The following is a 15401-nucleotide window of genomic DNA, read 5'->3' as shown; positions in this document are numbered from 1 at the left end:
ATAGTTGGCATATTCTGATTAAATCAACAATGGTAATAATGAAACATTTTTAGGTATAGGAACCGATGGCAATTATAGGACAACAGAAATGAAGATAGGTCATCAATTTGAAAAATACCAGCCGTTTATGGCAGATAATAACAAGAGTGAATATTTTTCAAGAAATAATATAAGAGACATCGACAATAATCGGTTTGATAAAAACTTGCCTTCTACTTCACAAGGTAAGAATTATTACTCTATTTTTTCTATTACTTAAATATTGTTTTCCTTCAAAAGAAAGATATCATTATTAATAAATAAAATAAAAATCAAAGTAAAAATAAAAACGTTTATTACCTTAATAATATATAAAACTGCAACATATCTTTACAAAATATTTCAGTCTTCTTTTCTTCTTTTGCTAACGTTTCGCTTCTTCACCGCGTACTTTGTGGAACCGCTTCCTCTTCTAGTTCTTTTTGTTTTGGACTCCTGGACATATTTTTCTGTAGGTGCTATTTTCGGCATCGTATCTACCTCCCTGACTGGCTGTCTTCGCCAACCACCTGGCTAGACCGTGATTAGAAGGTTAATTCTGTGGTTTTCTCTGTACATCTTCTGAATTCGGTTTCTATTGAGGATGTCTCTGGTCTTAAGAAGTCTTCTTGTGTCTTGGTGGAAGAAGTACCTTGTCTGTTTTCTGCCAACTCCCTTAGTCGTGTGTATTGGAGTCTTTCTCAAAGGCCAGCAATTTGATATTATGTACTGCCATGTCGATCCGTCGATTAATCTATAACACGCCGTTTCTGTTCTTTCCAAACTCTTCCAGTTAGATTCTATTCTGATACTCGAAACTGGGACTGCGTAAAAACATCGCCGATCTAACATAGACCTGGTATAATTGAATCTTCTGGCCTTAGGAAACTGGACCTGAAAATATAAGGTTGAGTTAGTACTTTTGCTACACTCGATCTTTTCTTGATTTTTTGAGTATTCTTCGTCAAGTTTAGTCTTATAGCGTGGTGGACTACTAGGTTCTTGGAAGAATCCTCTTGCATTACGTTTCCTTTCATCGTGAGTTCCACTACTGGTGGATTTTGTTGCTGCATAAAGATGATAAACTCCGTTTTTTCCGCGTTGATTTTTATCTTCAATTTTTCCGTAAAGTTTGAGATTCTTTTTAAATGATTTTTCTAATGTTTCAACAATTCTTCTGTCTTCTTTTCCTGTTGTGTATATTGCCATATTGTTTGCGTATAAATCTGTATTAGTTTTTGCGTCTGTGGGTAAATCTAAAATAAAAATGTTGTATAAAATGGGCGATACAATACTGGCCTGAGTCATCCTTTCCTGAACTTCTTGCACCGTGGACATCTTTTGATGCGCTGAAGCTTGAAATGTTCTATTAGTTAAACATATTCTACATATTGACTAAATGAGTTAATATAGCTCTTTTTTTATGTCGAGATTAGCCATTCTTTTTTTTTTTGGTTCCTTTTGAAGCGGATTTTGTGACATTGTAATTTATCTATAAAAGAAGTGTGCAAAATTTGAGAAGGATCGATCAAGTGTTTTTGTGATACAGTGAACACTATAGTAAAAATTATTTCGAAAAAACGTGTTTAAAAAAAGCTTATTTTTTTTGCTAAAAAAATGCTTCCTGCTAAAGTATCTAGAGTATTTTTTGCTTCTGCTTTCGACGAACTCTGCGCCTTTTTTGTTGTATCTGCAGCCATTTTATCCGCTCTAGTAATTCGATTATCTGCCGCGAGTGCATAATTATGGGAACTTGACACTGTACTTATTCCAATTTCTTTATGAATGCTCACTCACCTCACTCACTCACCTCATTTACTCACTCACTTCAATCACTCACCTCAATCACTTACATCACTCACTCACCTCACTCACCACTTATCTCATTCACTCACCTAACTCACTCACCTACTCACTCACCTCACTTACTCACCTCACTTACTCACCTCATACAACTCACTCACTCCTAAATATCTATAACTCCATCAATTTTGTTAAGAGAACTCTGAAATTTTAACTGGATACTCTTGAAGAGTTATCTTGAAGAAGGTAGTACTCTCTCTCTCTTGTCGTTTCCTCATTGCTGAGGATCGTGATTTCCTACAATGCGGGCTGTCAATTCTCTCCATCTCTTGCGATTTTGGGCTGCTCTCATGGACTCGGAAAACGTCTCTCCAGTGGCTTTCTGTACTTGATCTGACCATCGGATAGGTGAGCGTCCTCTGCCTCTACGTCCTTCTACGTTTCCGTATACAATTAGTCTTTCTAAGTTGTCATTGTCTCTTCTCACAATGTGGCCAAAAAACTTTAAAACATTTGCAAGACACTGAGAGGAGAGTCTGGTCTGAATGTTTAGCTCTTCGAGAATCGACTGATTGGATCTGTGCTCCGTCCACGAGACGCGTAGCATTCGTCTCCAGCACCACATTTCGAATGCGTCAATCCTTTTCCTATCCTCTGATTTTATTGTCCATGTTTCGGCACCGTAACTGAAGATTGAAAAAATGAGTGTCCGTACCAGTCTCATTTTGAGTTTTTTGGATAAAGAGCGGTCCTTCCATATTTTTGACAGTCGACTCATCGCGTTTTTGGCCATCCCTATTCTTCTGCGAATTTCCGTATGGGAGGAGGCTGCATTGCTTAAGGAAGATCCTAGATACGTGAACTCGTCTACTTTCTCGAATTGATTTAGGGCGCCTGTTGTTTGGAGGATATTCGCGTGGTCCACAATCATGATTTTTGTTTTCTGATTATTAATCTTGAGCCCACACTTGTTGCTTTCGGTTTCTACTCTCTTTATCAGTCTCGACATCTCCTCTTTAGATGTTGCTATCAGTGTTGTATCGTCTGCGAATCTTAAGTTCGAGATCTTTTTTCCTGCAATGGAGATGCCGCCTCTCCATCCATCGAGTGCGTTCCTCATTATGTATTCTCCATATAAATTGAACAGGTCTGGAGATAGTATGCACCCTTGTCGTACACCTCTGCTGGTTTTGAAGGTATCAGATTGCTGGTTTTCAATTCTTATTTTAACTGAGTTATCTTCGTATAAGTTTTTAATTAATATTGCCAAATGATCTGGAACTCCCATCTCATGAAGAACTGTCCAGAGAACTTCCCACTGCACACAATCAAATGCCTTTTGGTAGTCTAGAAAACAGATTATTATTGGAATTTTAAATTCGCGGGCCTTTTCTATGAGCTGTCGCATATTAAGGATTTGCTCTCTCGTACCCTTCCCTTTGACAAAGCCTGCTTGTTCTTGGGGAATTTGTTTGTCTAAGTATTGTTGCAAACGGCGTTTAATGATTCTTAGTAATATTTTGCTTGGATGGGAAATCAGTGAGATGGTACTAGGGGTAGTACTATCGAACAGAAAATAAAAAAAAACTCAAAAATACTCTAGCCCCCTTAAATCGTATAATCGTTTACCGATAAATATAATATACCTACACTGTAAAACATTTTTAGCAAATTTACCCTCTTCCGGTACATATTTTACCTTTATTTATCCATCTATTGTTATAATTTATTTATGCCCATTTTATCATAAACTTTGTAGTTCCACCTCAAGGAACACTTAAAACACCCGATAACGAAAAATCTTCCATTTTCGAAAATAAATTTGGAATTCAACCGGACAAAATTACTCAAAACTCTGCAAATATCAACAACAGCACTTTGTTTAGTTCTAACACCAATAAAGGTAATATCATTGAAGGAGATAAACACAAATTTCATATGCCTTTTTCTATGGCGCAATCAGGTAAGAATTTAACTTTATTTTAAGTTAATAGTGGTTCGTTGACATCTTATATCAGATTTGGACATATTTTAAAATTATTTTTACAATCTTTTTAGACATGACTCCTAACAAACAGTATGTTCAACAGCAGTATCATTTTGAGGAAAATAAGAATAATACTTGTAATACCCCTTTCAAGAAACAAAAATTGGATGACTTTCCAAATGTTGCCGATAACTCTTTACGTAATTACTTATGTTTTACTTCTCAATTATTTTGTTTAATTTTTTAATTTTTAATGGCGAATAAAGGAATCCAGTTTTATAATTTTTCAATAAATAAAGGCTATATTGTTGCTAAAGGTAAAACCATATATGAAGACCGATAAGTAATTAAAAGATGATCAGTGGACCTCAAACAGTGGCTTTAAAATTTAATTCCAAGTACTTGAAAACTAAATAATTTAATTTACTTTATTTTGTCATCGGTAAGAATGTTGGATTTTTTTCTATTAAAGTCGAATATTTGGCGAAGTGAACATTGGATTAAAAAATTAATAATATATCGAATGTCACTAAACAATACCCTACACTCCCTTCCCATGGGGGGTGGGTGGGAGGACAACATTAAAATAGAAAACTACATTTTTTATTACAGATTGGATTTTACGTAAAAAAGTAAACAAGTTTTATCTGAACTATTTTTCCAATTTGCTATAAATGGCGTTGTAATCACAGAAAATCTTATACAGATTAGAAGTCTGCAAACTAATTTTTGTGGTAGGTACTGAAAACAGTTTATTAAGAATGTTTGGTAAAATCAGAATCTAAAATAAAAACGGGGGTTCTATTAAATATTTCAAAGTTACCCCCTCCCCAATCCCAGAGAGTAGTGAGGGGGTCATGTTTGTTGCCATTCAATAGATTTTTGAAAAATATTGCCCACGCATTTTTTAATTTTTCACTTGGAAGTGTATTTCTCGAGATATTAAATCGTTTCCATAATTTTCTTAGGGTATAAGAATAAATCGTTTTTTTTATGAATCGAATAAAAGTTATTTGATTTTGTATAAGGAATCCAAATCTTGGCATAGAATTTTAAAATTGTCCCCCTTTCGCTCTAGGGAGAATGGCTGTGGGGTCGTATTTGGTGTCATTCGGTAGATATTTGAAAAATATTGAAAACCAGTTTTTCCGTTGTTTAATCCGATGTTCATTTCGCAAAATATTCGACCGGCCCACTTCTTTTCACACCTCTATACAATTTATTACACACAATAAAATTTATTTTATTAATGACATTTTAAATATAGTAATCATTCAGTTTACTATACTATACTATGCTAAATACTAATTACTAAGTAAGATTACCAAATAAACTAAAAACTAAATACTAAAAAACTGAAACATAATTTAATTAGTTTTATTTATTAATATTTTAGGTGATGTTTGCGTTTGCTTATTGTATTATTATGGCAAAGTACGAATTTGATGGTACTGTGATCTTCACAGATAACACCGTCGCAAAACATATTTCTTTGTCAAATACAGTTTTTAGATAACATGAGTCATTTTTCAATGATATAATATGTGAATGGAACCTTATTTTTAAATCCACATTATACATCACAAGAAATTACACAAAAATCATTAAAACGTGTTTGTTAATAAATTCACTGTACGAAAATATTATATTCTACCCTTCCGAAAACTTATTGAGCAGCGCTGATTGACACAATAGAGCAGTAAAATGTTATACATAAAGATGTGGCAATAGATATCTTCGCTTACTTGGCCCACTAGTAATAAAGTTATCAGAATTTAATGGTAAACCGGTCTTCATAAATGGTTTCGACTTTATTATCTGTTTGCTTTGTTGATTTGTTCCTGATCCATTCTTTGTGCACGAGAAGCTAGAGAATAGATGGTTTCACCCTGTAGAACGCCGCATGCTAGGTGAAGATTAATGAAACGTCACTTGATATCCTGATTTTAGCTATCCTTAGTTTCCATTCGGACGTACTTACTCACACAATTGGCTACAAACGCCGAGCATGAACCACCCACCACGACAACGACAAGGTCTCAGGGCTCTCAGATGGGTTTCACTTCTTCTTAAAGTGCCCTCTTCTCAATGGAGATTCGTTACTGGAACCGCAAACTCTTCTCTGTCTTTAGGTGTTTTTAATTATCTGTTAAAAATTTAGCCCTGTCCATTATCGGATGTTTCTTAACCACGATTGTCTTTTACTTCCTGGGTTCTCTATGTTTTCCTGGATTTCACTAGTTTGGTCGAAATGTTTAGTCCAGCAGACTAATGGTGACCCTTAAATGATATTTTTTTAATTAAGTATATCTTCATCAATTTTTTATAAAAATATTCTAAAAGAATTATCAACTTTTAGTTAATATGTCTTTGGATATGAAAAATTATGGAGCAGAATTTTCTCAACAAAACAGGGACGAAAGTAAAATGTTAGAATTAAATGGAAGTCAGTATAATTTTGCAAATATTACAGGATTTATGCCAAGTCCCGCGGGTAAGTATCTCATCCAAATAATTATTATTTTTACTTTAGTCGAATAAAATTTTTTTATATATTTTCATCCTTTGTAACTTTGAGAACTAGGAATTAGTTTAACCTCTTAAAATTGTCTCAAGACGACCTACAATGACACCTCTACAGGTTTAACCTAGGAGCATAAACACTCAATATGCAAATTTCATTCGAAAAACACAATCTATTGTAGGGATTATAAATCAGGTGATGAATTTCAATTATTTAGGGGCAGATATATCGAGGAGCAGAAGTATAATGCTCACTTACTAATTGTCTCACTCCCGTTTCTTATTTTTCTTTTGCGGTATGTTTTTTTATTATAATTATATTTACTTACTGTCTACATCATTACAGACTATTAAGTAAATGTGTTACTGATTTTGGACGTGAAGGAGAAACATCAAATCCTGTCTCACCTAATTCTATTTTGGTTTAGTTTTGAAGTAGGTCTTGGGGCCAGGTTCTATCTAGTCTTATTGTGGCTGGATCATTGTTGAATAATTCCCTTACTAGCTCATTTTTATGGTGAATGGTACGTTCATTTTGTGACTCAGTGGCTTGGATTTCTTCGCTGGTGAAAGGAATCTTTAAGTCATAGTGAAGTGTTTGATTACTTAAGCACCATGGTGCATCCACTATCGATCTCAGCATTTTAGACTGGAATCTTTAGATGATATTCAGCGACGTTGGCTTTGTACAGCCCCATAGGTGTAGTCCGTAGAACCATATAGGTTTGAGTATGGCTTTGTATAGAAGAATTTGGTTTGGATGTTAAGTTTTGATTTACGTCCAAGGGCCAATACATTAGCCGGTATTTTAAGTGGAGCTGTCTTCTTTTGGTCTGGATATGTGTCTTCAAAGTGAGACATCGATCAAGATGGAGGCCAAGGTATCTAACGTCTGTTACTGTTGGTATTCTTCAAAATTTCCATTATTACAGGTGGCATGTATTGTGGCGATTGGTAAATTTTATTTGAGTTGATTTTGTTTTGTTTACTTTTGTTTCCCATTTTGTGTACCAATCACTGAGTATGTTCAGATGATGTTGCAGTTTTGTTAGGCTTGTATGGAATCTTCATTAACATCTAGTATTGCTACGTCGACAGCAAAGAAAGCGATTGTAGTATTATTAGTCTCTGATATATCGGCTGTGTAGAGTAAGAAAAGCAGCGGCCCTAGAACACTTCCGTGCTGATGTTGTGGTAGTAATATTAGAAACTCATGATCTGCGTATATCCTTTGTAGCAGCAATCTTTCAAAAAGTTTGCTTACGGTCGGGAGTAAGCTGATGGGTCGATAAGATGTTACTTCATTGGGCTCTTTTTTTGGCTTGAGAATCATAATGATTTTAGCGGGATGTTTCAATTTAGATTTTTACTATGGCCTGCTGGCTATAACATAAAGTTGAAATTAACCATATATACCATTGGGCAAGATTTTTCTTCGTAAGAATTTCCATAAGTTGATCATGGCAAACCTTATCAAACGCTTTGTTAAAATCTATAAAGCAAATATAAAGGTTCTCCTTAACATCCAAACACCTTTGAGTGAGTACGTTGAAGTGTTGTACGTTTTCTCTAGTACCGACACCATTGCGTCTCACGTATATCTAACTCTAATTTTGTGGAGAGCCTGGAGTGAATTATTTTGAGGAGAATAGTGTGTGACATGAGACAATAAATTCACTACTGGTGGTCACTACATTCTTTTGATTTTGCTTTTTTCGGTATACAACTGAAATTCGATGTTAACATTTCCCGTGCTATCGTCCCTCTTGAGTACATTAAACTTAATTTTTTTTAAGGTTAGAGTAAGTTTATTGACATTTCAATTTCCACTTCGGAAATCGTTCTCAAAAAAATTTTTGAAAACGATTTCCGAAGTGGAAATTGAAACGTCAATAAACTTACTTTAACCTTAAAAAAAATTAAATTTGATAATTCTACTAGTACATTTATCACTTGATTATCAATTAACTTTATTAATTCACATGGGATCATATCAGGATCTTCAGTTTTACGAATTTTTAAAGATTTTATTGTACCTTTGTCTCCATTATAACTCGACCTGTCTCGATTCATGTTGCATTCGTAACCATTGTCTTCTCTAGAATTTTGGAACAATTCTTTAATATATTCTTGTCATCTTTGTAACTCCTTTGTATTATCTACTGACATTTCTTTGTTTAAAGTGATATATGGTTGAATGCTCGAATAAATGAACTTTAATCAAATAAAAGGCAGATATCGAGCACAGTTTTTTATTAAATCTTCTCCAAGGAAAATTAATTAACTTCGAAAAAACTCAAAGTTGATGGTTGATAAAAAAATTTTTTTAATATAACGTTTTAGACTTACTTCGTCAAAATTATAGGCTCTCCAACAATTATGTGAATGTCATAAACATTAAATAATACATTTACACAACACTAGACAAAGGTTTAAACTGTTTGTCCACAATATTTTAGTAACTCTACCTAAAATTTTATTCCATTTCTCAATATTAGTATTACAATAACTGACTTAGTACTATCAATTACATTTTATAGATCAATTTAACATAATTCTTTCTCAACCCTATAATATTCATTGCATGTTTCCACCTTACAATATCGATATTACTGTCGTTATAATTGTTTACTTCAACTTATTCACTAAAAATTGTTCAAGATAAAACCTTTACTCTATAAAATATAATGTATTGCGGTTACTATAACTCCTAAATAAATTAAAATCAAACAAAAATGTCATTTAGATATGTTGGCAGAATTTAAATTCTTACTCTTTTAGTTGTAAGTATTGAAATATTTATTTTATTTACATCCAATAATTATTCTAATAAATTTACAGTATTCCCCTGAGGAAGTCACAAAATCGTGACGAAATATTGAAACATAAAACAAATAGAGTTGACAGTCGATATGACGTGAATAACGTTAAAAAGTATTTTTTTACGATGTAAAATGCTTAACTTATGATCTAAAATCAATAACAATTCATTCGTCGCTTGTGAAATGATGTTTCATTGGTTTCAAGTTTTTAACTGCTAGAAACCATCTCTTTATGCAAAAATACTTAAAAAGCTTATTCATAGTTTAAAATGTTCTAATTTTCCATTTAGATAACTAAAAATTAAATTCTTTGCTTATAAAACGATATTTCTTTGGTATAAACTTTTCAACCCCAAAAATCACCCATAAAGATGACTACAACGTTAAAAATAGTTTTATACACATTCAAATTCTTAACTTATATACTCGTATTTAAATCAATAAAAATGTGTTTCTTGCTTATGAAACATTATTTCTTTGGTTACAATTTTTTTATCCCTTAGAAACTACCCCCCTATGCTAATAACAGTACGAAGCACTCAATATTATTTGTTGGCATTGAGATATTCACCTACAAAACTATTATGCCTACTTAAGATAATATGTGAGAGCTCCAAAATACGTATATTTTTCACGCTCCAAAATTATCTCCCAAAAATATCATTGGTTTTTCTTCAATAAGTCAGTTCATTTTCAATCTTTGATATTATGTATACATAGCCATTTGAAAGGTAATTTTAAGTGCTATAAGGCTAGTTTCATTAGAAAGCTAAACTACCCTTCAATTTTGAAAAATTAGGATTTAAAGCAATCAAAATAGGAGGTGTTCACACCAACATACATTTTCATTGGTTATATCTCCATTGTTTTTTATGATGATTTATTTTTTATCATAAAACGAGAGTGTTTATTGAAAAGAGAACTACATTTTTATACTTTATCATTTTTTATTTATGTATTATAGTTTTGAAGTTATTTTGAAAAAAAAAGAACAATTTTTTAGAAATTTTCAAAATATACGATACAATTTATTATACCTTTTTTAAAAAATAATGCATTTTAAACTAGTCAAATTAATGAAGAACACTAAAGTAAAATGTATTGTGGAAGGAATTTTGATTCTGGTGAATATTAGGTTAATTATTATAGTGTTCTGTTTTCATTAAAATATTCGAATAGTCCATCTTTAACGAGCTGTAATTTACTCAGTGTACATTCAAATAACTTCTTGTAGTACTCAATTTAAATTATGGACTCATTCATGGACTATAAAAAACTTTTTTATCATTACCCCAGAAAAATTAACCCTTTGTTACAATTTTTACGTTGAATGCATTGATCCAAATATTCTAAAAAAATGTCTTCTTTCAACGGCAATATCTCACTTTGTATTCTATCTGGAATATCTTGTAAACAATGAGTCTCATTCTAATTTTATATGCTGCATTTTTGTTCTCGTACTTTTTCGATCAAAGGCATATTTTTTGAGTTATTCATCAAAAACGTGACTTTTTTCAATTAAAATTCGCTGTTTTTGACCATAAATAGCTCAAACAGTATCAACTTTCTGAAAAAACTCTACAAAACAAAAGTTGCTTAAATTTTAAGCCTCTTTTGATTCCCGTGGTTATTTTGAGCAAACCTATCGGATACGTGTGAAAGGATGTTCACAGCTTTCTTTGCAATGTGATTTTGGAATATTAATAGATATTTTAAATATTATATATAATGTACACATACACACACACACATATATATATATATATATATATATATATATATATATATACTTATTAGTATAACATTCTTTTCCTTACGTGATAAATGGTCCATCTTAAATTTTTTGACTGGTCTATAATCACAAGTTGATTCCATATTCGATAAAATTACTCACTATTGACTATCACAAAAATCACACTATAATAATCTCAAATCTACTTATTCGCTTAGAATTGACTGGACAAAACTATTCTGGTTATAATAAACGAACCCCAACAAATTAATGTAATTCCTTGATGTACCGCGTTTCTTATTTTATTTTGACCCCCACTTATTTTCCTTAATTTCGGGAATACAAAAAAAGTTTCAAATAAAAGTTGTATTATTTTATCTGTACCGACCAACAATGTAGTAACAGACCAAATTTTGTATACAGGGAGTGCCCAATAAAATGCATCTTCAGTATTTCAAATGGGACACGCTGTATTTTTTTATAGTTTTGAGTAGCCCTGCATTTCCTGATTACCAATATATAACATTGTGTAGCATTAGTTTTGTTCTATAATGGCATATGGTACTACAAAAGGGTAACCATAGGTGGCTATGCAACTGACAAACATGTCAAAATGAAACAATTATTAATTTATTATAAACTGTAAGTCCTCATACCGAAATGGGTTATACTGCAGATGAAAAAGTAGATATATTCTCAATATATGTAAAAAATAATAAAAACGAGCAAGCGGCAAGAAAATAATATAGGCTGATTTATCCAGATCGACAGACTCCTTCTGCAAATACATTTTTATATAATTATCGTCATGTCATAAATGAAAAGATGTTTGAACGGATGAAACGTAGTATCGCAGGAAATGATTATGAAGATCTTAATACTTTGCTTTACTTTGAAGGTAAAAATTAAATACTTAAATAATAGATTAAATCCATAATAACATTTTTATTTTAGAAAATTATGAAACTAGCCTAAACAATGCTACTAATGCATTAGAGAAAAGCCGTGCGACGATACATAGAGTTTTAAAAAAGCACAACTATAAGCCGTACAAAATATTACCGGTACAAGAACTTACCGATGTTCATAAGAGAAAGCGTTTACAGTTCTGTCAAGACATGCTCACAAATTTGAACAATGATCCTAATTATTTTTATAACATTTTATGGACAGATGAATCAAAATTTTCAACTTCAGGAATTTTTAATAGAAGAAATAGGTATTCGTGGGAACAGAAAAATAATAGAAAAAGAAAAATTAAGCAAATAAAAAAGTCAGGAAGAAAATCAATAAATGTGTGGTGCGGAATATTTCAAAACAAAATAGTTGGACCATTGTTTTATGATTATAAATTAACTGGGGAATAATATTTAGACACAGTCATTACAGAAGTGGATGAGTTATTAAATCAAAATTATACACAAAATCAATTAAATATTATGATATGGCAACAAGATGGAGCAGCTCCACATAATGTCGTAGCCGTTCAAGAACATTTAAATAATCAATTTAATGTGTGGATCGGCAATAAGGGTACCATTACATAGCCACCAAATAGTCCCGACTTAACACCATGTGATAGCTCTTTAGGAGGTTTTTAAAAGAAAAAGTCTATTTTGATTAAAATACAAATAATTACACTATCACGGCAAAAACTCGCGCGGAAATTGAAAATTTAAATGGTCATAATAACACATAATATCTGACGCATTAGAAAATTTGAGACGAAGATATTACTTGTGCATTGATAACAATGGAGGACACTCTGAGTATCTATTGTAATCTTAAATTTAGTATTGTATCTTAAATGTAGTATTGTAAGTCATTAATTTTGTTGACTTTCTAAATATATTTTTTCATCTTAGTATAGTAGTACCATACGCCATTATAGAACAAAACTTATGCTACACTATGTTATATATTTATAATCAGGATGTCCCATTTGAAATATTGAAGATGCATTTTATTGGGCACTCCCTGTATACAAAATTTGGTCTGTTGCTACACTGTTGGTCGGTACAGATAAAATAATACAACTTTTATTTGAAACTTTTTTTTGTATTCCTGAAATTAAGGAAAATAAGTGGGGGTCAAAATATAATGAGAAACCCTGTACATATATTACCTGGGTACTTATCTCATCGTCGGTTCTTTTAACAATAGCAGGTAGAACACTTTTTAGGATATACGTATGTTGTGAAAATATAGTATAGGTATACATTATCGTTTATTATTTTAGATGATTTCCCAATGAGTCCAGAGTTCAATACGAGTGTGTTACAAGAGCAGAATCAAAAAGGATCTGAAATGCCTTTCAGCGAACAAGGATTTGCCTTTTCTCAACTGAATAATACTTTTGGATTTAAATTTTAATAGTGATTACTTGTTAATTTTAATTACGTGAGATATACTGCTAAAAAGAAACATTTATTGTTATAATTATAAGAATAATATAAGTGTATATAGTTGAAATTTGAATTTCAATTGTTTTTCTAATTTAAATAAAATTGTTGTGGTCAATCTAGGATATAACAAAAATAAATAATGATAAAATATTTATTTCTTTTGTTTTACTTAATAAAATAAATTATGGAAGTCAATACTTAGAAATTTGAGTATGAGTAATATTAAACATTCTAATCCTAGCTTTTATATAAAATTTAAAGTTTAAACTTTTTTAATAATTAATATAAACAAACGTTTATTACAAACTTTTATTTATCTAACTTTATTTAGAAGTTCATCGTCGTCGCCGTTCAGCCCCCTTTCAGACGAGGATACTGTATCCGAGATACGCGTCAGGGTTGCCAGGTGAAAATTTTGTTCTCCCTAGATTGAACATTAAAATATCCTTAGAAATCCCTAGATTGGAATAAATGTATATATGGTTGCCTAATATAATAACATGGATATAAAAAAATAATTGTTGTTTTATACCTTTATTTCAAAAACATTAAATTTTTATACGGTACAATAGCGATGATTTGAATAAATTTAACAAAAACAGAATAACTTACTTATTTTTGGCTTTGAATATTCTATTTATTATATTCTTATGTATTATTCACTTAATCTAATTAATACAAAATACAACTTCGAAGAGAAATGAGAAGGTGAAGCATAGAATTTTATTTATATATTTCCACGAATCCTGTAATTCACCCGATTCCTACTGTAAATCCCCTAATTATTTATTTTATAAAACTTAAGATTTTTGTAAATCCCCTAATTCCTGCACCAGAATTTGCTTCTCCTTTCTGAAAATATATAGGAATCTATTTTTAGCAGAAATCTATTTGGTAGCATAAAATGAAGATTCCCAGAACGTGGACAGTTAGCGACATCTGATAATAAAATCCTCAATACAAGTAGTTTACTGGTAGCTTAATTATTTGTAATGAAAGATCGCTTATTTAATACTGTTAATACGAAGTGGTTTTATACCTGAATTAAAGAAATGTTATTACAATAGGCCTATGTAGGTAAATATTTGAGCCGGTCAAAAATCCCTAGATTATACACTAAATATCAAAAAAATCCCTTTGTCCCTTTTATACTGAAATATCCCTAGATTCGGGATAAATCCCTAGACCTGGCAGCCCTGATACGCGTATCCGAGACGCAGATATTACATAGACTCAAATGGAGCTTTTCACACGAGACGCGCGAGAGATACAGTATGCGAGATACCGAATTCAGTATCTCGGACTTTCCTGTCGCCGACGACTGAATGCGTATTATTGATAGTGACAAATTTATTTGTTTGGTACGATCAAATCCCTGTCTATGGGATACAGCATCGCCAGATTACTGCAATAGAAATAAAAAGCAGCAGTGCTGGGTCGAAAATTCTAAGCGACAATTTTGAGGCCATGACTGCAGTACAGCAAAATGAATATGGTAAGAAATAAACGTGTTTTTATTATAAATACATAGTAGAATATTTTAATATTTTGTTTCATACGTATACAGTTTAGTTTTAAAAGTTTGCTAATTGGAATTTTGATTATTTAACGAATATCAAACTACATTATTGTGAAAGGAATACGGTCATTTTTTATTTAGGGCGAGGTAAACAATTTACAAATTGGAGATAAGTACACATATTTATTTTAAATTTAAGTCATAGACTTTAACTTTAAAAAGTCATAGAAAGCCGTTTTTTGATGAAATAATTCTACGCATAGTTGTGTCTTTTTTACTCAATGGAATTTTCAAAATTTTATGAAGTTCTTCAAACGACTTCACAGACATTCGAAAATAATTAAAAAACTTCGATGGATCTTGCAATAAATCTTGATACAGCAAACTATACGTTCCCTTGGTTTCTCTTAATTCTACAATAGGATGAACCCACAAATTACGTCGTCTTTTTAGTTTCTTTTTATTTAATATGTTTAGCACAGCATAACACACTCTTCTACATCCATAATCCAAAAATATAACCGCACTGCACTGCTACTATTTTCACACTGACGAGCATGCCCGTGAATCCGATACAGCCGCCATCGAAAAT

General features: G+C 31.7%; 1 protein-coding gene across 2 annotated transcripts in view; it reads left to right on the top strand.

Moving 5' to 3' along the window:
* LOC140434656 (uncharacterized) overlaps positions 1-13412 on the top strand; it is a 36431-nt gene extending 23019 nt beyond the window's left edge. Inside the window, exons 7-11 of one of the 2 annotated variants that reach the window (XM_072523070.1) lie at positions 54-224; positions 3581-3784; positions 3880-4008; positions 6168-6302; positions 13125-13412. In XM_072523070.1, the coding sequence (XP_072379171.1) occupies positions 54-224; positions 3581-3784; positions 3880-4008; positions 6168-6302; positions 13125-13258 (773 nt within the window). In that variant the 3' untranslated portion in view covers positions 13259-13412. The remainder of the gene's footprint in view (positions 1-53; positions 225-3580; positions 3785-3879; positions 4009-6167; positions 6303-13124) is intronic. The other variant, XM_072523071.1, reaches the window with a different exon arrangement.
* The last annotated feature ends 1989 nt before the right edge of the window (positions 13413-15401 follow it).

Source organism: Diabrotica undecimpunctata, chromosome 2, assembly GCF_040954645.1.
Source record: "Diabrotica undecimpunctata isolate CICGRU chromosome 2, icDiaUnde3, whole genome shotgun sequence".
Lineage (NCBI taxonomy): Eukaryota > Metazoa > Arthropoda > Insecta > Coleoptera > Chrysomelidae > Diabrotica > Diabrotica undecimpunctata.
Note: the sequence above shows the minus strand (reverse complement) of the source record. Positions and strands in the feature narration are given on the sequence as shown.